Source organism: Myotis yumanensis, unplaced genomic scaffold, assembly GCF_028538775.1.
Source record: "Myotis yumanensis isolate MYYU_CA2020_CCGP unplaced genomic scaffold, mMyoYum1.0.hap1 SCAF_23, whole genome shotgun sequence".
Lineage (NCBI taxonomy): Eukaryota > Metazoa > Chordata > Mammalia > Chiroptera > Vespertilionidae > Myotis > Myotis yumanensis.
Window position 1 is genome coordinate 8488408 of NW_027223774.1, and position 22154 is coordinate 8510561.

The 22154-nt window shown below is 59.7% G+C and overlaps 3 protein-coding genes across 10 annotated transcripts; all 3 read right to left on the minus strand.

Annotated features, from left to right (window-relative positions):
- Nucleotides 1-591: 591 nt before the first annotated feature.
- Nucleotides 592-7896, minus strand: KLK10 (kallikrein related peptidase 10). Of its 3 annotated transcripts, XM_070401553.1 has the most exons (7): nucleotides 7820-7896; nucleotides 7334-7438; nucleotides 6469-6649; nucleotides 5064-5338; nucleotides 4272-4405; nucleotides 2632-2819; nucleotides 592-810 (listed from the first exon to the last, which is right to left on the minus strand). In XM_070401553.1, exons 2-6 carry the CDS (start codon nucleotides 7422-7424, stop codon nucleotides 2667-2669), a joined length of 834 nt encoding a protein of 277 aa, XP_070257654.1. In that variant the 5' UTR covers nucleotides 7425-7438; nucleotides 7820-7896; the 3' UTR covers nucleotides 592-810; nucleotides 2632-2666. The 3 variants fall into 3 exon arrangements, with proteins under 3 accessions (XP_070257654.1, XP_070257653.1, XP_070257655.1); XM_070401552.1 differs by lacking the exon at nucleotides 592-810 and having other exon boundaries at nucleotides 2208-2819; XM_070401554.1 differs by lacking the exon at nucleotides 592-810 and having other exon boundaries at nucleotides 2208-2819; nucleotides 7825-7890.
- Nucleotides 7897-10058: 2162 nt separating this feature from the next.
- Nucleotides 10059-15739, minus strand: KLK11 (kallikrein related peptidase 11). 4 transcript variants are annotated; one of them, XM_070402101.1, is made up of 6 exons: nucleotides 15447-15739; nucleotides 14639-14715; nucleotides 12917-13073; nucleotides 12238-12503; nucleotides 11361-11497; nucleotides 10059-10496 (listed from the first exon to the last, which is right to left on the minus strand). In XM_070402101.1, exons 1-6 carry the CDS (start codon nucleotides 15725-15727, stop codon nucleotides 10344-10346), a joined length of 1071 nt encoding a protein of 356 aa, XP_070258202.1. In that variant the 5' UTR covers nucleotides 15728-15739; the 3' UTR covers nucleotides 10059-10343. The 4 variants fall into 4 exon arrangements, with proteins under 4 accessions (XP_070258202.1, XP_070258205.1, XP_070258204.1 ...); XM_070402104.1 differs by lacking the exon at nucleotides 14639-14715 and adding an exon at nucleotides 13716-13794 and having other exon boundaries at nucleotides 15447-15582; XM_070402103.1 differs by lacking the exon at nucleotides 15447-15739 and adding an exon at nucleotides 13716-13794 and having other exon boundaries at nucleotides 14639-15150.
- A 741-nt stretch (nucleotides 15740-16480) lies between these two features.
- KLK12 (kallikrein related peptidase 12) lies at nucleotides 16481-21766 on the minus strand. 3 transcript variants are annotated; one of them, XM_070401738.1, is made up of 6 exons: nucleotides 21602-21766; nucleotides 21385-21440; nucleotides 20455-20614; nucleotides 19212-19468; nucleotides 17656-17789; nucleotides 16481-16849 (listed from the first exon to the last, which is right to left on the minus strand). In XM_070401738.1, exons 1-6 carry the CDS (start codon nucleotides 21628-21630, stop codon nucleotides 16694-16696), a joined length of 792 nt encoding a protein of 263 aa, XP_070257839.1. In that variant the 5' UTR covers nucleotides 21631-21766; the 3' UTR covers nucleotides 16481-16693. The 3 variants fall into 3 exon arrangements, with proteins under 3 accessions (XP_070257839.1, XP_070257838.1, XP_070257840.1); XM_070401737.1 differs by having other exon boundaries at nucleotides 19212-19471; XM_070401739.1 differs by lacking the exon at nucleotides 21602-21766 and adding an exon at nucleotides 21578-21589 and having other exon boundaries at nucleotides 19212-19471.
- Nucleotides 21767-22154: the final 388 nt, after the last annotated feature.

The following is a 22154-nucleotide window of genomic DNA, read 5'->3' on the forward strand; positions in this document are numbered from 1 at the left end:
CCCTAACCGGTTTGGCTCAGTGGATAGAGCGTCAGCCTGCGGACTGAAAGGTCCCAGGTTCGATCCCAGTCAAGGGCGTGTACCTTGGTTGCGGGCACATCCCCAGTAGAAGGTGTGCAGGAGGCAGCTGATCGATGTTTCTCTCTCATCAATGTTTCTAACTCTCTATCCCTCCCCCTTCCTCTCTGTAAAAAGTCAATAAAATATATTTTAAAAAAATTTTTTTTAAAAGGTTGCCGGTTCAATTCCCTGCTCAGTGTACAAACCCGGGTTTCAGGCTCGCTTCCCAGTAGGGGGCGTGCAGGAGGCAACTGATCAATGCTTCTCTCCCACATAGATGTTTCTCTCTCCTCCCTCTCCCTTCCACTCTATCTCATAATCAATAACAGATATATTTTTAAAAATGATTCAAGCCCTAGCAGGTTTGGCTCAGTGGTGATGGCGACCCTTTTGAGCTCGGCGTGTCAGCATTTTGAAAAACCCCAACTTAACTCTGGTGCCGTGTCACATATAGAAATTTTTTTTATCTTTGCAACCATAGTAAAACAAAGACTTCTATTTTTGATATTTTATTTTATATATTTAAATGCCATTTAACAAAGAAAAATCAACCCAAAAAATGAGTTCGCGTGTCATAGGTTCGTCATCACTGAGCGTCGACCTTCGGACTGAAGGGTCCCGGGTTCAATTCCAGTCAAGGGCACATGCCCGGGCTGTGGGCTCGATCCCCTCTAGGGGGTGGGCAGGAGGCAGTGGATCAATGATTCTTTCCCATCACTGATGTTTCTCTCTCTCCTTCTCCCTTTCGCTCTGAAATAATAAAAAAAAAATTTTTTAAAGAAAATGATTCAAGTTTTTGAGTCCCCGCCCGCTTTGCTTCCGATCCTCCCGTAACAAACTCAGCTGATGCTTCATTATGGTTTCCTGGGTGTGCAGATGGGAGCAGGGAGGAGTCCATGCCAGGGACTGTGCACCAGTCGTCTGTGGGGGCAGCGACCGTGTGGTCACCGCTATGTTCCCAGCCCAGCACCCGGCCTGCCATCCAATTAATGCTCAACAAATTGGTGTTTGAATGGGGACACAAGAACCGCCTGTGCTGGATGGAAAATTTCTGTGGCTCATAGGGTCAGTTGATGTGTCCACTCCAAACACCAGGCGAAGTGGAGGTGCAAGATCATATATTGGCTTTGCCCACATTTTGTGTATTATCTCCGCTCCTCCTCTCTCCCCCGAACCCCTCAAGTACAGTGGGGCCTTGACTTACGAGTGTCCCGACTAACGAGTTTTTTGAGATATCAGCTGTCTCTCGGCCGATTTTTTTGCATTGAGTTGACAGAGTAATTTGAGTTAACGAGCTCGGTCTCGGAACGAATTAAACTCGTAAGTCAAGGCCCCCCTGTATAGGAATATTTACACGGAGACGGCTTCAGAGCGAGGCAAAGAACGCTTCTTCACCCACTTTCAGAGCAAAAACCTCCAAGCCATCTTGGGACGGGGCCGTGAAGGATGGCATTGGACCCGGGTTAGGGGCATTGGATGAGGGGGTCGCAGCTCTTGGTTGGTGAAGGGATGCAACTGGCTTGAACACACAGAAAAAAAATTTCCCCTAAATGTCAGAGGGAGGGCTCTTTTCCGGAACTTAGCAATGAAGGTGAGGAGCGTTCCCCCGGCCTCAGAGGCTGGGATGGAGCCGGGGTGAGGTCTCTCGTGTTCCAGCGGCCCCAGGAAGACAAAGAAGGCACCAAGCGACTAAAAGCCGGACCAGCTCCTGCTGTGCAGGACCAACTGGTTTTGGGTGGACCCAGGCATGGGACACATGGGAGGGAGGAAGGAAATGGCTCGGAGGTGCTTCAAGAAACTTTCGAGGGGGGGTGAGCCATGTGATGTTCCCATCAGCCCTGAGGAATGGAGACCCCTGGGGTGTGTGTGTGTGTGTGTGTGTGATAGGATTGGAGACTGCCCTGTGCTTTCCTCTCCAAGACCCAGAGTCACACATATTGTCACCAGGACCTGTTCACGGATCCTAACACCACATGCCATGTCATGCTTTACTGAGAATGACCATCATGATCTACACTAACGGTTCTCAACCTGTGGGTCGCGACCCCTTTGGGGGGTCGAACGACCCTTTCACAGGGGTCGCCTAAATACATCCTACACATCAGATATTTACATTACGATTCATAACAGTAGCAACATTACAGTGATGAAGTAGCAACGAAAATAATTTTATGGTTGGGGGTCACCACAACATGAGGAACTGTATCAAAGGGTTGCGGCATCAGGAAGGTCGAGAACCACTGGTCTACACACATACACACGCTTTATCATGGTTTCCTCACAACACGTCTACGAGGTAGGCACTTCTTTGTCTTCATTTTCCAGGTGGAAACGGAAGCCCAGAGAGGCTCCTGGTTTGCCCAAGGGTCACCCAGCAGAGAACGGCCGAGGAAGCCAGGCTGGGTGGCCAATAGCTTCTCTCAGGGACTGGCTTCCCGGCCTCTCTGGGGCTCCCGCGTCCTGCACTCCAGGGGGCAGGGGGAGGAGGAGGGGAGAGGAGAGGTGCTGGCTGGTAAGGACGGGTGGTGGAGCTCTGGACGGGGCGAGGCAGGGAAAGTCAGGCGACTGTACCAGGAAGGATGTGAGATGGGGAAGGAGTCGCGGGGTCAGTTGGAGCGGATGGTCTTCTCGATCCAGGAAGTGTATCTGCAGATCTGCGTGTAGACGGCCGGGTGCTGAGCGGAGCCGCAGGGGTAAACGCCCCAGGACAGGACGCCCTGCAGGGTCTCATCGCAGACCAGCGGGCCGCCGGAGTCACTCTGGGGGGAGGAGTGAGGAGCAGTCAGATACAGGCACCAAGGCGAGGGCTCCCGCTTGGGGGACTGAGAGGCTGGGATAGAGAGGAGGCGGGAATGGGGTTGGAGTCAGGTATAAAGTGGGGCGGCCTTTGACCGTGGGTTATGGATGTTGGATCCGGAAATGAGAATGCAGGCGTGACGGAGCTGAGATTCTAGCTCCTGACAGGGAAGGGGATGGAGATGCATCTAGAGCAGCGGTTCTCAACCTGTGGGTCGCGACCCCTTTGGCGGTCGAGCGACCCTTTCACAGGGGTCGCCTCAGACCATCCTGCAGATCAGATGTTTACATGACGATTCATCACAGTGGCAACATGACAGGGATGAAGTAGCAACGAAAATAATGTTATGGTTGGGGGTCACCACATGAGGAACTGTATTGAAAGGGCCAGAAGGTTGAGAACCACTGATCTAGAGAGAGAGAGACACGGGGTGAGGGGGCTTAGGAATGACTCGATGGGAGTGAAGTTCAGGATGGCCTGGGAAGGGGATAGGGCTGGGGACAGGGTTGGACGTAAGAAGATGGGCCCAAGGAGGCAGGCTCGGACGTGGGGATGTGAATGAAAAGGGGTGTGTGGCATACACCTGACCAGCTCAGGGCGGGTGGGGGGCGGGGGAAGGCGGGGGGAGGGCTACAGGACGGGCCGACGGATGCAGAGACTGCAAGAAACCTCACAGGATGGTCAGATCGCAAATTCCTATCGGGGCAGGTCATAGCGGGTGGTCATGCCCCAGGCCTACAGCTTAGCAAAGATAACAGTCTTCACCTTCCTCAAGGCCTGCCCATGCTTCTCCGGCATCTACGATAACGTGCCTCTGAAATGCCGGCGTCATCATCTTTTCCACCCCCCTGGGCGGTACAAAGGCTGGCACCAGACCAGCGGCCCACAGAGCTCCTTGTGATAGCGGGGCCCCCGTGCCACCTCCGTACCATGTACTGAGAGTGTGAGCGGTGAGCGACCCTGCGCCCACCGATGGGAAAGTATGCATCTCCCATGTTGCTCGGCACCCACTTCTGGAGATTTCCCTGCTGTGCGTTCTCCCGCCTCCTTCATCCACCACCACATGGATGCCCGGCCACCCTGCTCACTCCTCCCCTTCGATTCTGAACGGACGAAAGAAACTGCCAAGCAGCGTGTCTCCGGAGCATGTTCTCAATCCGTGGAGATCTTGCTGCCGGGCAAGAACTCAAAATTTTGACTCCAATGAACTCATAAATTTGCATATAGGTTTGGACCAAGTTCAGTTGACAGGCATGAAGCTGAGGTAGGGGTGGGAGAGGGCTGGGCGTGAGGACGATGTGTGGCTGGGTGGCTGGGGGGTTTGGGGACAAGGACAAGGGTGGACCCTCTGCTCTCCCATCACCTCCCTCTGCCCACTCCCACCGGTCAGAGGCCCTCCCCGGGCAGGCCCTACCTGGCAGGGGTCCTGGCCCTGGTCCAGTCCCGCGCACAGCATGTTGTTGGTGACGACGCCTGGGTAGAAGACCTCACACTCCCTGGGGCTCAGGATGGTGACCCTGGAGCAGCTCAGGCCCTTGTTGTATTTCACTAAAGTGAGGAAGCACCAGGTTCTCCCGGGGTCCAGCCCCAAAGCTCCAGGACCCAGGAGTCCAGACACCCAGACTGTTCCCATCTCAGGCCCCAGGCCCCCACCCCTCCTCCCTCAGACCCAGGGGTCCAGGCCCCCAGCCCCTCCTCCCTCAGACCCAGGAGTCCAGGCCCCCAGCCCCTCCTCCCTCAGACCCAGGAGTCCAGGCCCCCAGCCTTCTCCTCCCTCAGACCCAGGAGTCCAGGTCCCCAGCCCCTCCTCCCTCAGACCCAGGGGTCCAGGCCCCCAGCCCCTCCTCCCTCAGACCCAGGAGTCCAGGCCCCCAGCCCCTCCTCCCTCAGACCCAGGGATCCAGGTCCCCAGCCCCTCCTCCCTCAGACCCAGGGATCCAGACCCCCAGCCCCTCCTCCCTCAGACCCAGGGGTCCAGACCCCCAGCCCCTCCTCCCTCAGACCCAGGGGTCCAGACCCCCAGCCCCTCCTCCCTCAGACCCAGGAGTCCAGGCCCCCAGCCCCTCCTCCCTCAGACCCAGGAATCCAGATCCACAGCCCCTCCTCCCTCAGACCCAGGGGTCAGCTCCCAGCCCCTCCTCCCTCCGACCCAGGGGTCCAGGCCCCCAGCCTCTCTTGCCCAAGACACAGGGCCCTCAGCTCTTGCCTCTTCGGTGGGCCGTGGTGCCCCAGCCAGCCACCTGGCACTGGTCTCCAGGCTGGGCGCAGCGGTAGGGCAGGCGCAGGGTCTGGATGCGTGACCCGAGCACGGCCGGCCTGGCCAGCTTCAGCAGCATGAGGTCGTGGTCATCCGTGCGTCTCGGCAGGATGGGGCCCGAGCCGTGGTGGTACTTGGGGTGCACGATAAAGCGAGTGGTTCTGCGGAGCTGCTCGCCCTGGAGAAGCAGCAGGTGGTCATCCCCAACGCGGGCCCACAGCTGCCTGGGGAGGGAAGAGCCGTATGGAGGCAAAGCTTTTGTAGAGACTGAAACAGGACTCTGAGTCCCTGGGAAGGAGGGTACAGGCAGTGGGGTGGGGGTAGACTCCTGGATCCTAGAAGGGGGTCTGAGGGAGGAGGCGCCGGGGGCCTGGACTCCTGGGTCTGAGGGAGGAGGGGCTGGGGGCCTGGACTCCTGGGTCTGAGGGAGGAGGGGCTGGGGGCTGGACCCCTGGGTCTGAGGGAGGAGGGGCTGGGGGCCTGGACCCCTGGGTCTGAGGGAGGAGGGGCTGGGGGCCTGGACCCCTGGGTCTGAGGGAGGAGGGGCTGGGGGCTGGACCCCTGGGTCTGAGGGAGGAGGGGCTGGGGGCCTGGACCCCTGGGTCTGAGGGAGGAGGGGCTGGGGGCTGGACCCCTGGGTCTGAGGGAGGAGGGGCTGGGGGCCTGGACTCCTGGGTCTGAGGGAGGAGGGGCTGGGGGCTGGACCCCTGGGTCTGAGGGAGGAGGGGCTGGGGGCTGGACCCCTGGGTCTGAGGGAGGAGGGGCTGGGGGCCTGGACTCCTGGGTCTGAGGGAGGAGGGGCTGGGGGCTGGACCCCTGGGTCTGAGGGAGGAGGGGCTGGGGGCCTGGACCCCTGGGTCTGAGGGAAGAGGGGCTGGGGCCTGGACTCCTGGGTCTGAGGGAGGATGGGCTGGAGGCCTGGACCCCTGGGTCTGAGGGAGGAGGGGCTGGGGGCCTGGACCCCTGGGTCTGAGGGAGGAGGAGTGAGCGGAAGAGAGGAGAGCTGGGGACATGGGAGGGTCCCTGACTTCTGTTGGGGGGCCCACTTTTCTGCCTCCCTCAACAGGGACTCATGAGCTGAACCATTTCTTTTCGTGCGAAATTCCTTGACCGCTGTCCGTGGCACACAACTCTCTACACCTACATGGAACCCACGGGCAATCCGGTGGACGGAGGTGATGGATGGGCCCAGAAATGCTGAGAAGGACCACACTGCCCCCTGGCGGCCACCGCGCAGACCATTGCGGGACTGACCCCACGTGGAGCCGGGAGAGCGCCCGCCCCTCAAACGCCCCAGGCCTCCCGCCCCCTCCCTGGGGCCCGCCTCCCCCGCGACCCCCGAAGAGCTCCTTACTTGTTGTTTCCGCAGTGCGCGGCCGTGAGCACCCAGCTCTTGTCCACCAGGACCCCCGCGCAGTGGAACGAGAGGCCGTTGAACAGGGAGACCTGCCAGGGCTGTGAGCCGCGCGCGCACGGGGCGCCAGAGACCTCGAGGTCCCAGGCCGTGGCGTTCTGGGGGGGCACCGCCTCTGCAGCTGGGGGCAGGAGGTGGCGATCAGAGCAGGCCGCGCAGGGCAAGGGCGGGGTTTGGGGTCCGAGCGCGGCCAGGGGACAGAGCAGGGGGCGGGGTGGAGGGGCGCGCGCAGCCAGAACCGGGGAGACCGTGGGAAGTGGGGGGGTGGGTCATGCGGGAACGTGAGGGAAGTGGGCGAAGGAAAGGGGCGTGAAAGGGGAAGAAGGCGGGGACCCGGCGGAGTGGAGAAAGGGGACCCGGCAGGTTGGGTCTGGAGGGGCCGGGGCAGAGCGGGCGGGGCCAGGACGCGGGGCGCGGTCGGTGAGGGGTAGGCGTGGGAATCACGCAACGGGCAGGAGAAGGGGGCTGAGGCCAGACTTGGCATCGAACGGGGCGGCGTGAGGAGGGACCCGGACCCACAGAGCCGGAGTGAGGGGACAGAATCAGCACCCGGCGGAGTTAGGGGCGAGGAGAGGACGCGGGAAGGGAAAGGGGGGGGGGGGGGGGGGCGGGGCCGGGCCGGGGCGCGGCCTCCCGGGCGCAGCTAGACGAGGGGGCGCGGCTGGGAGTGGGGCCCGCTTGGGCCCGCTGGCTGCTCGCGGGGTCCCCGGGCCGGGGCTGGAGCGGGTGCGGGGGTGGGTGGTGAGAGCTCCCTCGCCCTTCGCCCGGTCTCCGCGCCTCCCACGAGCCCTGACCCCCGCCTCACCCCAAAATTGCGCCATCAGCAGCGGCAGCAGCAACTTGGCCGGGACCCGGGCGCCCGAGGCGGCGGGGAGGTGGAGATGCTGGGGTCTCATGGCCTGGACCTGGGCTGGGGGGGAGGGGGAGGACGCGTTGGTTAAAACAGGTGCCCTAACCAAGACCCTCATCCCTCCGCGCCCTTCCGCCAGCCAGCCCTCTACCTCGCCCCCCTCCAGCCCGCTGGACCCTTGTAACCTGAGGCCACAACCCCAGGGGCGGGCGGAATGGCTATTCGGGCCGGGACAGCGGTCATGGGCGCAATTATCTTAATGATGCTCCTGCACCCGCGGGGAGCGCGCTCCTGGTGGGGCTGCCCCGGCTGCCGGCCCCTCGGCGCGTGGGGGCCGCGCCTCCTTCCCAGCCAGACTGGGGGTCTGGAGGGAAACTGGGCTCCAGCCGGGCTCCGGCCCGGGACTCGGGGTCCCTAACCAGAGTGAGAGGTGCATCTGACCTCACCGGGTTGTCGCGGACCAGAAGGAGGTGGTGACCCAGAAGCGCTTCTGCTTGTCGTGCGGGCCAGCTGGATCCTCTGCCCAGGGACCCCTGGCCAGGCCTTCCCTTTTAACCTCCGAGAGCCCGGAAACTTCCCCACCCTGCCCCCGGGGCCGCGCCCCCTCCTTTTCCCTCTCCCTAATTAGACTTGGGCGCGGCTGGCATCCAACCTGGGCCCCAGATTCCTGCTCTGGGAGGGGCCCGGGAATACAGGCTTCTCCCAGTGCCCAAGACACCCTTGTGGGGACTTGGCTTCCTTGGGGATTTCCCTACGTCTCCTTGTTCCAGGGAGTCTTCCCAGATGGAAAGAGAGGGTGCCGGGGAGCCTGAGGGTGGCGGGGACCAGAAGAGAAGAACATAAACAGGGAGATGAGGCCTGGGAGAATAAATAAACAGGGAGATGCATACCTGGGTGACCACGTAAGGAAAGCCAGCAGGCTGCCAGGGAGAGGGGGAGGCAGAGATAAAGAGAGGTTCAAGGACAGTGTAGGAGCCTCAGAGACACTCACAGAAACAAAACAGGAAAAGGAAAAGGGGGAGATGGAGGGAGAGGAGGTGGAGACAAGACCCAGGAGGATGCTCTGTGCTGGAGTCCACCCCCCACCCAACCTCCGCACCGCAGCCAGGGCGGTGGACTTTGTGTGTGTGTGTGTGTCCCCAGTGACCAAGCCCAGGTGTTAGGGGAGGGAGGCAGGCACACCCTGCCCTCCCCATGTGTGGTCCCCTCACACCCTCCCTGCCCTCCGTGTGTCTGCAGGTGACAGGCAGGCCCATGAATCACCAGAGGCTGCCAGGGGTGTCCACACGAGCTCAGCCAACTTCCTCATTTCGGGTGAGGAATGGGAGGCTCAGAGAGGGCCGTGACTCAGGGGAGGTCACGCAGCAAGTCCGCCTAACAACCAGGAAGACCCGGTTCCAGCTCCGGGCTCTTCCTCCTCATGCCGGCTACCTCCCCTGCCAGGAGAGCAGAACCCTGGGAAAGAGGCCGGGTGCTGGGCTGTCGACCCAGCAACTTCTCCAGGGAGGAGGGAGTTCCTTCCAGAGGCCGTGCGGCTCCGCGTTGTCCACGCGACCTTCCTGCAGCTACGCCATGCTCTATGTGTGCTGCCCAACAGGGCGGCCACGGGCCACAGGTGGCCATGCCACACGGGCGATGTGTCACCTGGGAGGGAAGAATGGCATTTCTGCTTTCACGTAATCTTCCTTTAAAGTCACACCCGGCCGGTGTGGCTCAGTGGTTGAGCGTCGACCCATGCACCATGAGGTCTCAGGTTCGATTCCTGGTCAGGACACATGCCCAGGTTTCAGGCTCCATCCCCAGTGGGGGCCGTGCAGGAGGCAGCCGATCCGTGTCTCTCTCTCAAGGACGTTTCTAGCTCTCTCCCTTCCCAACTCTCTAAAAATCCACGAAAACATATATTTTTTAAGGTCGCATGTGGTCAGTGGTGAACGGATTGGCCTGCGCGGGTCTCAGGGAACTAGCTGCCTCTCACGGAGGTTGGAAACAAAGCAATGAGAGCTCCCTTTTGTTCAGTCTTCACTATGTGCCCGCAGCCCGACCTCCCGTGCTGGGGTACAAGGTGTATGTGTGGCTTGGCAGCCAAGGAAACCGAGGCGATAGGGCTTCCGTGAAGATATCACCCCTGTTTCAGACTCCTGGCTTTTCTACTTGCTGGCTGTGTGACCATGAGCCAGCGACTCCATTTCACTGTGCCTCAGTCTCCTCATCTGCAAAATAGGTATAATAATAACAATAATAATCATAATCCTATAAAAGTAAGAGATGAATATGCTAATTAGCCGTTAGACCCTGAGACGTATCGACCAGATGCCGGATCAGCAAGAGGTTGGGCCAGCGAGGTACAAGTGGACTGTGGAGAGCTACAGGAGCGGGCAGGACAGCAAGCTACGATGTGGGGAGGCAGGAGGGGAGAGCTACAGGAGGGCAACATTGACCTACTGGCTACAAGGGGGCAGCAGAGAGCTACAGGAAGGGGCAGGGCAACAAGCTATGGGGGGTGTGTGGTTGGGGGGAGCTACAGAAGGGCAGGGGGCGGATTTGTGTGCAGGGCTACTAGTAATAATAATAATAGCACAACCTCCTTAGGCGTTGGTGCAGGGTATGTTCATGGATACAGGGAAAAGCCCTTGGGCCGGGGTCTGGCACCCAGGTAAGCACTCAGGCGAGCCATCCATGTACTAAACATTTATTGAAATCTCGTGCCAGGAACTGTCTTTGGGCCTGGGATACAACAGTGAACCAAACAGCTACCAAACAACCACCCCCCAGACTCCCAGGTTAATGAATTCCGGTCTCATCCCATTCTGACAAGTTGCTTATTGCGCTTCGGCATCTATCTAGGCCAGGAAGCCCCGGGGACGCTTGAAGGGGCCCTGGCCGGGCTTCGTCAGGAGCAGACGGAACAGGCGCCACGTCACCACACGTGGACGGGGCGTGGGTGAGGCTGGCGAGCTGGTGCCGGCTAGTTGTTCTTCATCGTCTCGTGAATCCAGTCCACGTATTTGCAGACCTTTGTGTAGACGCCAGGCTTTCTGCTGACGGCACAGGGGTCCTGACCCCAAGAAATGATGCCTTGGAGAGACCCATTGCAGACCAGCGGGCCTCCGGAGTCACCCTGGGGGACCGGGAGAGAGAAGACCCATCAGCGGGAATGAGAGGCCTCGGGGGAGGGGAAGGTGCTGGGTGTGGGGTTAGGGTAGTGGTTCTCAACCTTCTGGCCCTTTCAATACAGTTCCTCATGTTGTGACCCAACCATAAAATTATTTCATTGCTACTTCATCACTGTAATATTGCTACTGTTATGAATCATCATGTAAATATCTGATATGCAGGATGGTCTTAGGCGACCCCTGTGAAAGGGTCGTTCGACCGCCAAAGGGGTCTCGACCCACAGGTTGAGAACCGCTGGGTTAGGGAGAGATGGGGATGGGGTGGGATTAGAAGGGTGGAGTCTGAGGAGGGGGGTGGGGATGAGACTGGAGTTATGGGTAAGAACCAAGAGGGAGGTTAGGGTTGAAAATGGAGTTGGGGCCGGACCCACATGGCTCAGAGGTTGAGCATCCATCTATGAACCAGGAGGTCACGGTTCAATTCCCGGTCAAGGGCACGTGCCCAGGTTGTGGGCTCCATCCCCAGTGTGGGGCGTGCAGGAGGTAGCCCATCCATGGTTCTCTCTCATCGTTGGTGTTTCTCTCTCTCTCTCTCTCTCCCTCCCTCCCTCCCTCCCTCCCTCTCTGAAATCAATAAAAACATATTTAAAGAAAAAGAAAACGGACTTGGGGATGGTTGGGGTGGGCATAGGGAACCGGAGATGGAGGTGGGTTTGGTGCAGCAGAGGGCATGGGCAGGGGGTGGGGGTAGAGCTGGGCTGAGACTGGGAGAGGAGAAGGTGCCCGGCGCCACGTGAGGGAAGAGGTGGGGGTGGCGGGTGGCGATGAAGACACAATGGAGGTTGGAGACCCAGGCCCTGCCCTCTGACCTGGCAGGAGTCCTTGCCTTCCTCCCGCACGCTGGCGCACACCATGGTGTCCGTGATGTTGCCGGGGTAGGCGTTCTCACACTCCTTGTGATCGATGATGGTGATGTTGGCACATCGCAAAGTCTGGGGCAGGCGCACTGTGCGAACGGAAGGAAGGGAGGGGTGTGGACCATGAGAGCCGCCTGGCTCCGTGCCCCGCACTGCAGGGCTCGCTCTGAACCCAGTCCCTGCGCTGGCTGACAGCCAGCCCGTCTCTCCGCTGGTAACAACAACAACTACCGAGTAACTCCTTCGTGGCTCTAGCCCAGTGGTCGGCAAGCTCATTAGTCAACAGAGCCAAATATCAACAGTACAACGATTGACATTTCTTTTGAGAGCCAAATTTTTTCAACTTAAACTATATAGGTAGGTGCATTGTTCTTAACTTAATGAGGGTGCTCCCAAGGCTTAGGAAGAGCCACGCTCAAGGGGCCAAAGAGCCGCATGTGGCTCGCGAGCCGCAGTTTGCCGACCACGTCTCTAGACACAGGACCCCTAATCCAGCCCTGGGGGGTGGGTGTGATGGTTCTCATTTCATAGAGGAAAACCAAGGTGGACAGAGGTGACCCCTCTTGCCTACGGTCCTAGGACAGCAAGCCTGGGTCTGGGACGGCACCTCCGTCGGAGTCAAAGGCCCAGACGCCTGTCTCCACCCACCCACCCCCGGCCCTGACTTCCCACGACTCCTGTCACCTGATCCCACCCCTGACACCAAAAGGTAGCCCCCTCTTTGATCACTGGGACTCATTGGGGAAGGTTCTTCCGGTCTCCCGCCGCTCCTTCCTCGGTCGGGACCACCCTGCCCCCACCGCGCCCCCGCCCCCCGTGGAGCTCCTACACTGGGGGCTGGATGTGGTGCCCCAGCCGGAGATGAGGCAGCGGGTGCCCGGGGCGACGCAGCGCGAGGACAGGGTGAGGGGGCGCACGGCCCAGGTGATGATGGCGGGCGACGCCAACTTCACCAGCATGATGTCATTGCGGTGGTCCTTGTTGGGGACGCTGTTGTTGAAGTCCGGGTGGGGGAAGGACTCGGTGGCCCTTCGGGTCTGCTCCCAGCCGTCATGTCTCTGAAGGTGGTGCATCCCCAGGTGGGCTATGTATTGGCTGAGGTGGGAGAGACGGTGGTCAGAGGTGGAAGGAGAAGGAGAGACGGGAGGTGGGACCAGTGGCATGGGGTTGGGGCGGGGGAGATGTGAGGGCCCCTTGAGGGAATGAAGGACCGCATGTCCACTTCCAACCTCACCCCTGGGTCCCATCGAAACCCCCTTCCAAACTACATCCCCACCCAGCACCCAGCACCCAGCACCCAGCCCCCTACCCAACCCCGTCCCAGCTCTGACGTTCCCTCCTCAATCCCCAGTGGCTCCCCATCACCAAGGCCAACTCAGCCCCACCTCTGTGCCCATCTCCCCCCCACCTGTCTCGCCCCATGCACATTCGCCCCATCACCAAGCCCCTCTTCATGCAAATCTCCATCTCCAGCCCCCTCCCGGCCCCGCCCCGGCCCCCGCACCCACGGCTTGAGGCAGTGAGCCGCTGTCAGGAGCCATTTGGGGGCGACGAGGGTTGCCCCACAGAGCAGACGTGTCTTCTGGAACAGAACCACCTGCCAGGGCTGGGAATGAGGAGAACACTCGTACCCCTTGATGATCCTGGTCTCTCCCCCTACATGCCCTGGAGGGGGTGGGGGCAAAAGAGGGGGCTCAGGCATGAGAGGACTCCCAGGAGAGAGGGAGTGTGTGCGTGGGGGGGGGGGGGGTTGTCTGGGCTCCCCTGCCTGGTGTCCCGCTGGGATGCACTGGATGGACAGGCCGGGCATTGAATGATTGACATAGCGGTTGGCCAATAGCCACTGTCCTGAGCTCTTTGCCACCACCCCCCCCCCAGCCCGGCTGCCCTGGCCCCTCCCCTGGGACCCTCCTGGGCCTCTTCCCCATTCTAGCATCAGAGGTGACACGCAAACTCATTTTTTTTGGTTGATTTTTCTTTGTTAAATGGCATTTAAATATATAAAATAAATATCAAAAATATAAATCTTTTTTTTTTTTACTATGGTTGTAAATATCAAAAAATTTCTATATGTGACACGGCACCAGAGTTAAGTTAGGGTTTTTCAAAATGCTGACACGCCGAGCTCAAAAGGTTCCCCATCACTGAATTGATTCTAACACCCGCTGCAGCCAAGGACCTCCAGGGCCTCATTCTGGCTCGTAGATCCCTTCAGATGCCCCCTCTGGGTTATTCTTGACGCAGGAGGTTGGGGGACGCTGGAGGCTTGAGAGGGAGGCCCCTGCCCTTCCCCAACGCCCACCGTACCTGTCGCCAGAGCCAGCATGATTAATGGCAGAATCGTCATGGCCTGGAGCGGGGGGAGGAGGGCAGGCCCCAGGTGCTTCTGGAAGCAAGGAGGGGGCCAAATGGGGAGACCGCGGGCGGGTTCCTGCCCCTTCCTCTCTCCCTCGCCTGCTCTGACCGTCCCCAGGGAGACACGACAGGGCTGGCAGAATGCCCTGCGCTCTGTCCTCACAGCACCTCTGGGCCTTGACATGAATCTTTGGAGGGTGGCCTTGGAGGGACCAGATCTCAGATAGAAGCTGCTGGCGGCCAAGGAGGATGTGGCCGGAGGAGGCTTTGCCCCTCTGACACCGCCCCCCACCCCCCTGGTCCCTTTCAGAGCAGGTTTTCCCCTGGGTCCACCTGAGAGCTGGCTGGGCCCCAGCCGCTTGGGGCAGGATGGGAAAGGGACTTGGCACCATTGAGAAACCACCCAGGGGGACATGGGCTTCTGGGAGTGCGGGGGGGGGGGGGGGGCGGATGGGGGGTGGGGGTTGAGGGAGCCTCAGCCGGGGATGGTGTTTGGGACCCTGCCCTGCTGCACCCCAGCCCCTGCGAAGGGCACCTGGACGGAGCTGAGAGGGGCTGGGACAGGAAGAGCCTGTGTCCTCAGCTGCCCTGGCTGACAGGGGCAGAGGTGGAGGGCTGGACTTGGGGCCAGAGGCCGAGGCCAGCAGTCACGGAGGTTGGCGGCAGCCGGTTGGAGAGGCAGAGAGAAGCAGAGAGCCCCCCCCCCCAACCCACCACCCCAACCCACCACCCCAAGCCTAGGACAGAGCAGAGGGAGGCACAGTGCGGAGACCAGGAGGCCCAGTGCTCTGTCTGGTACCACCTGGATGCCTGGGGGTTGGGGTTGGGGGTGGGGGGGTTGGGGAGGGGGCGCTTCTTTTCCCTCCCAGACTCACATCCTCTGGAGCTGGGGCTCCCAGGACCCACGGTGGTGGTGGTGGTGGTGGTGGCGGCTGTGACAGGCTGAGGCAGGCTGGGTCGGAGCGAGAGGCACCAGGCAGGCAGTCGGAGGGGGTGGCCCCATGACTGGGCCTCCCAGCCCTACCTTATTGCCTTGGGGGCGGGGTGTGTGGGGGGGCCCTACCCAGACAGGCGCAGGGCCTGGGCGACGCTGCCGCCCGCCCGCCTGCCAGCCTCTGTCACCTCTCCAAGCCCCTCTTCTCTCTGCTGCTCAGGGTCCCTTTGGCTGGTGCATCCACCTGCCTGCCTGCATCTCTCAGCTTCTCTCTCCTCCTCTGTGGCCGGCCGCCTTTCCGTAATTCTGCGTGCCTGTCCCTTCTCTGTGTCTGTGAGACTGTGCCTGTCTGTCTCCCTCTGCCTCTGTTTGCATCTCCCAGGCTCTGTCCGTCTTTCCCTTTCTCTCCCTCTGTCTCTCAACCCCTCTTCTACCTCATCTCCTCTTGGGCCTGCCCCGCCCTCCCTCCCCACAGCCCGAGCCCAGGTGGGCCCCTGGCCTCCTTAGGGCTCCTCCCTTCTCCATTCCAAGAAAAGGGGGAACTGGGGCGTCACAGAGGTGGGGCTGTTGCCAGGCGCAGGGGCAGGACAGGAGGGTGGGGGAGGCAGGTCGGGGCCTGTGGGAGTCAAGGCTGGGGAATAGGAAATGAGGGCTCCTCTGCCCACCCTTCTCTCTAACCACCCGCCTCTCTCCACCCTGAGTCTGTCCAGAACACCCCAGGGGCCTTGGCATCCAGCTGTGGCACTTACTGGCTGTGTGACCCGGGTCCGATGCCTTCCCAGGCCTGAGCCACCTCGGTTTCCTGGTCTGCAAAGTCTAGTGGCAATCTCTGCGTCTTCGGGCTTGTTATCGGGTCGATCTGCTTCCTGTCTTGCCTCCTCTCTCCTCTAACCAGATGCGGAGCAGGATCGCCAGGTAGGGCCTGGGTTCTGCCCGCAGCCAGCCCTGGCCCCAGACCTCGGTGCTGCCTCTTGCTGCCGCGGTGACGTGGGACGGGGGACTCCACCCCAGCGAGGCTCAGTTTCTTCATCTGTGACCTGGAGGGGTGTGTGTGTGTGTGTGTGTGTGTGTGTGCGCGGAGGGGGGAAGGGGACAGCCCTGCCTTAGATGGTTGGATGAGGACTTGAAGGGAGCCAAGGACAGACGGTTCTCAGCCCATGTTCCCACGGCTGTCATGCTCACACCTCAAATTCCTCTCCCAGGCACCGCGGACAAGTTCTCTCTGCACCTCCTGGAGAGGCAGGGAGGACAGACCCCAAGGGGCTGGGCAGGACGATTCGAAGACATGGGCTGGGTCCTCGGGCCTTCCGTGGCTGCGCTCCACCCTCCGTCCTCGTCGGCGAGACAAACCCACGTGCTACGTCCAGTGGTTAAATAATGTGACGTGTGCTCGACCCCAGCAGAAGCCAGTTGCCATGGGCTGGTTGGCGGGAACGTTACACGTATTGGGCATTGCGTTCAACGGTCACCAATTTTGGGTTCGCAGTTGTCGTGGGGTATTTTGCAACCCGTGTGTTGTTTGTCCCCCCTCCTTCAGGTCCTTAGGCGTATGGGCCCTGGAAAAGCTTACGAGCGCTTGGTTCCTGTTCCTGTTGTGTCCGATGGAGAACACGGTCCTTTCTTTTTCTTGGGATAAGTAACGTTTTCCTACTCTGTTTCTGTGGGAAATCCCTCCCCACCTGAGATCTCCCAGCGAGGAGGGGAACGAATGAGCCCTCCCTTCGTTCTCAACCAGCACGGGGATGCCAGACAGACAGACAGACAGACAGACAGACTCCACCCCTTGGCGAGTTATATTTATTCCAAATGGCCCCCACAGGCCCTCCTCCCTGAACCGTGGGCCTTAGGAGGGGGCCGGCTGGAGCTGGAGTTCTGGGGGAGGGGATTTCCCAGACCAAGAAGAGTGAGAGCTGGGGTTGACGATGGAGGAGGTGTCGGCGCTCCGGGGGTCAGAGTGGACCCCAAGCCGGGCAAGGGCGGAGGTAGAAGGAGCCAGTCAGTTGTTCTTGATGACCCCCAGGATCCAGTCCACGTATTTGCAGATGTTGGTGTAGACTCCCGGCATGCCTTCTTGGCCGCAAGGCCCCACGGACCCCCAGGACACCAGGCCCTGAAGGACTCCTCCGCACACCAGCGGGCCGCCAGAGTCGCCCTGGAAGGAAAGCGGTGGGGGGGGGGGGGGGGGGGGGAGCGAGGCATGAATAGGGGGGCAATCCTGTTGCAGTTGTCCTCTCCCCGGACCAGGTCTGGGCCTTGAGGACAGTGGCTCCCAACCTGGTCGACAGAATAAGAGCCCAGCCAAGTGCCCCCAGGACAACAGCGATCACTGAACAATAGAGAAGGACATGCTGTTCTCAGATGCCAGACACAGGGAAGGTGGGCGGGTGTCCACAAAGGGTAGAGAGTTCCCTCAAGAACAATGGCAGGGGCCCTGACCAACGAGGGAAGAGAGCATGGGCGCCAACAACCAATCGCAGCAAAGGAGGGCGGGACTCCATAAAGAGGTCTCTGAAGGGCAGTAGGCTAGGGCCCCTGGCCAGTAGGGTGGGGCAGGCCTCCTCTCTGGAGGCCCCAAGAGGGCAAGGTAAGCAGAATGGGAGGCGGAGAGCGCCCCGACCTCCTTTCCTGCCTCCATCCTGGAATCTCTCACCTGAGCCAGCATTAACCAGAGGAGGACGGTGTGGGGAAGACTCAGAACTGGAGAGGGAGCAGCTTACCTACCGGAGCGCCCCACAGGCCGGCTGCTCCTTTACTCTCCCCCATCTCCCTCTCTTCTCTCTGCCCACCCTCCCTCTCTCTGTCCTCCACTCCCTGGCTCTTCCTCCTGTTCTGTCCCCCTTCCCTGGGCTGTCCCTCCCCTTCTTTCGGGCCTCATCTTTCTCCCCTACCCCCTTTCCCTGACTCACCCTTCCCCTGCTCCCTGTCCCCGGGGGCCAGGCATCGCCTGCACCTGCTCACCTGGCAGGCATCCTTTCCCATGTTGCCGCCCGCACACAACATGTTGCCCGTGATTCTCCCAGGGTACACGGCTCGGCAGGTGGCGCTGGAGACGATGGCGATGTCGAGGCACTGCAGCTTGTCTGGGAATGGGCCTGGGGGTGGAAGGTGGGTGCTGGCGGTTCCCCCAGAACCTCCCACTTCCCTCCTCTCGAGGAAGCTCGGTCCAAAACTATGCCCTGTCCCCTCCCTGTGACCTCCACTATAATCCTCAAACCTCCAAACTCTAGATGTATGACTTGATGCCATCATGACCCTTGACCCCAGCCCATTGGCCCAGTTCCCGGACCTTTAACCTCTAACTTTGAGTGTCATAACTCTAGACCCTCCTGGTCCCTCCAACCTCAGATAGATAGATTAGATAGATAGATAGATAGATGATAGACAGACAGATAGATAGATGATAGATAGATAGATAGATAGATGATAGATAGATAGATAGATAGATAGATAGATAGATAGATGAATCCGGACCTGACCTACTCCTTTCGTTTCAGCTACTGTGTGACCTTCGACCTTCAGTCTTATCATCCATTGATCCCAACTGGACCTCATGTCTTCTGTCTCCTGACCCCGTATTCCTTGTCTTCACCTTACGCTCCAACTTCAGTTCTGATTCCTCTAAATCACTCGTCTCTATTCCAAGGTGACCTCTGACCCTAGGTTATTTGAACCCTGACTCCATGACCCCTAGCCTCTGCCTCCACACTCGAAACTCTTTGGCTTCCAATCCCAGATCCATGACCCCTAATCTCCATCCTGAGACTGTGGCCAGCTGCTGCAACATGTGGGTCCCATGGCCTCAACTCTTCAATGACGTTGACCAACCCCTGATCCTATCCTATATAATAAAAGCCTAATATGCTAAGTGTCTGGTTGTCTGGTCAGCCAGTCAACCAATCGAAGCGTAGTATGCTAATGATATGCTAAGGCCGCTCAACCACTCGCTATGACGTGCACTGACCACCAGGGGGCAGATGTTCTGACCAGTAGGTTAGCTTGCTGCTGGGGTCTGGCTGGTCAGGACTGAGCCCTGGAGCCCTCCTGTGGTCCCTCCCTGGCTGGCCAACCTCCTGTGTCCCTCCCCAGCCCTGATTGTGCACCGGTGGGGTTCCTCGGCCTGGCCTGCACCCTCTTGCAATTCAGGACCGCTCGGGGGATGCCAGAGTGCCAGTTTCGGACCGATCCCACAGGCCAGGCCCAGGGACCCCACTGGTGCACGAATTCGTGCACTGAGCCTCTAGTTTATATATATGCCTTTTGCTCCAGTCCAATGATCCCCGACAGCACTCTGACCTCTAACCACCTCCTCCCTGACCCAGGACTTCTGACTCCATACCCAGCCCCTTAACCACTTTGACACTCAAGGCCTGATCCACCAGGATCTCCAGCCCCAGACTATAACCCTGATGTTTGACCCTTTGACCCTCCTCCCCCTGAGATGGTGTGGCTTGTGACCTCTCACCCTATACCCAGACTTTTGCCCATTTTGACCCCTGACCCCAGGGCCCGCTTACTCCATGGTCGGTTGGTGGTGCCCCAGCCGGAGATGTGGCACTCGGTGCCAGCTGCTGCACAGGTGGTGGGCAGGGCCAGGGGCTGGACACTGCGGGTCAGGCGGGCGGGGGTGCCCAGCCTCAGAAGCCGCAGGTCGTGCTCGTGGCTCCTCCGGGCTCCCTCGTAGCCGGGGTGGGTCACGGAGAAGCCGCTGCGCCGGATCTGTTCCGTCCAGTCCAGGCGGCTGAGGCTGTGTTCCCCCAGGCGCACCCAGTACCTGCTAGGGGTTACGTTGGCTCAGCAGGTGGGCTGCCCCCGGACTCTCAGGCCCTCATGTCATCATCTTGGTCCCTCATTCATTTGCCCTTGTTCTCTAAGGTGCTGTCTCTCAGCCTCTTGGTCTCTATCTCCATCACCCTCCTCCCCCCACCCCCCGCCCCATGTCCCTGCATCTGTGTCCCCATCTGATTCTCTTAGCTGGTGAGGCACACGGGGGAAGGGACAGCTGTCGGTCTTCTTCCCGGCTCTGACCCCACCTCCTAGGAGACTGCCTGGACTGCCCACTTGGCCCACCGTGTGACCGCTCTCTGTCCTGCACAGTGTGCCTCTCCCTGTCCCCACATCTCTCCATCTCTGTGTGTCTGAAACTTCCCTTTCGCATAGAACACAGAGGGTCAGACCCAGGAAGCCCAATCCTGCCATTTTATAGATGGGATCACTGAGGCTGCACAGAGAGTGTGGGTCAGATGTGGGCCCAGGGCCCAGCCTGGGTTGGGGAATGGCTGGGGCTGGTGACAGACGCCATCTAGGGAGGGAGGGGGACTTGAAGGAACGAGAGGAGGTGGGTGGGCAGGTTCCAGGCCCCTCCTCGGCCCCCCACCCCACTGCACCCCAGCCAGCCCCACCCAGGCCCACTGTTTAAAAAGTCCTACTCCTGGCCCTGGCTGGTGTGGCTCAGTGGATAGAGCGTTGGCCTGCGGACTGAAGGGTCCTGGGTTCTATTCTGGTCAGGTTGCAAGCTCGATCCCCAGTAGGGGGCGTGCAGGAGGCAGCCAATCAATGATTCCCTCTCATCATTGATATTTCTATCTCTCTCTCTCCCTTTCTCTTCCTCTCTGAAATCAATAAAAATATATTTTAAAAAAAAGTCCTACTCCTTGTCTAACCTCAGAGACTCCTGTGGCAGGACCATCTCCTATCACCCTCCTCGGCCACTCAAGGAAGGGAGCCAGAACGGGGGGTGAGGGTGGGGGGGGTGCTTACCTGCCGCTGCAGTGAGCAGCTGTGAGGACCCACCTCCGGTCAATGAGGACCCCCCCACAGCGCAGGTTGACACCTTCAAACAGCCCCACCTGCCACGGCTGCGAGTGAGGGTCACACTCCGTGCCGTTATAAATCTTCTCTGAGGCCCCGTGGCTGAGCCCTGAGGACAGAGGAACGGGCCAGGGAGAGGGGGTCAGAGACCTGCACAGGTTGTGGGTCAGAGACAGGAAGAGAGAGACACGAAGATGCTGAGACACCGAACGAGACCGAGGTGAGAGGAAGACAGAGCCAGGCACAGGGAGACACCTCAGGATGTATAGCAGGAGATAATGCTACACCCAAGAGATAGAAAGAGAGGAAGAGGGAAACAGAGAGAGATGCTGATAGATAGAGAGATGATAGGTTAGATAGATAGATAGATAGATAGATAAATGATAGGTTAGTTAGATAGATAGATGATAGATTAGATAGGTAGGTAGATGATAGATAGATAGATAGATAGATAGATAGATAATAGAAAGATTAGATAGGTAGGTAGGTAGATAGATAGATAGATAGATGATAGATTAGATAGGTAGGTAGATAGATAGGTAGGTAGGTAGATAGATGATAGATAATAGATAGATAGATAGATAGATGATAGATTAGATAGGTAGGTAGATAGATAGGTAGGTAGGTAGATAGGTAGGTAGATAGATAGATGATAGATTAGATAGGTAGGTACATAGATGATAGATAGATAGATAGAGAGAGAGAGAGAGAGAGAGAGAGAGAGAGATAGAGAACTGAGACTGAGTGGCAGGAAGAGACAGAGGGGAGATGGATGAAAAGGTGCAGGAGAGGTGAGAGGACCCTGGGAGCTGGAGGTGAATGGAGGCCAGAGCTGAGAAGGAGAGACGGGGTCCCCTCGTGGGGGCGGGAGGGACTCACCAATAACACACAGGAGCACAAGGAGGCTGGGCCCCATGGCTGGCCACCTCCAGGTTCTGGGGAGAAGGGGGCAATTCTCAGAAATGGCCCTGTCCATGTCCTCCCCCTCTTCCCCCCCTCATCCTCCCCACGTCAGCTCCATGCATGGGGGATGCCCCGTTCCTCCCTCCCCGCCTCCCCCTGCCCCCCTCACCTGTGGCTGCCGGCCCCTCCTCACCTGGTCCCTCTGCCTGCCGGGCCCTCCATGTGGCTGTGGCCGGCTCAGCTGCCTGTGTCTCTGTTACCTGTCTGTCAGCCGACCTGCTGGCCAGTCAGCGCTCCCCCGTCCACCTGGCTTCTCAGCCACCTGTCATGCTGCCCCACCAGTCCCCCTCCTTGCGCCTGTCCTGTCCGTCTGCCCCAGATTGGCAGCTGACACAGCTTTTAACTCTCTTTGTTCCAGCCCATTCCATTTCCTGGTTGAGGGAAGGGGACCAGGAAGGCACGGGGCGGGGCGCCTTCTAATCCCCTAGCAAACGCTTCCTCACTCTAATGGCATGTAATTGAGTTTCAGGGCTACATGGAGGAAGGGGAGCAGGAGACAGGCTCAGACAGGCTCTGGGGGACAGACCCCACCCCGCACCTTCTCTCCTCTTCTCCGAGCCAGCCCACTCAGCCCTTCCAGCTGACGGCTCCAGGTGATCTGGAAGCTGGGTTCTAATCCCAACCCCCCACCCCGTGACGAAGGCTCAGGGAGGGTCCTCCCCACGCAGTGCAGGGAAAGGGCAGGA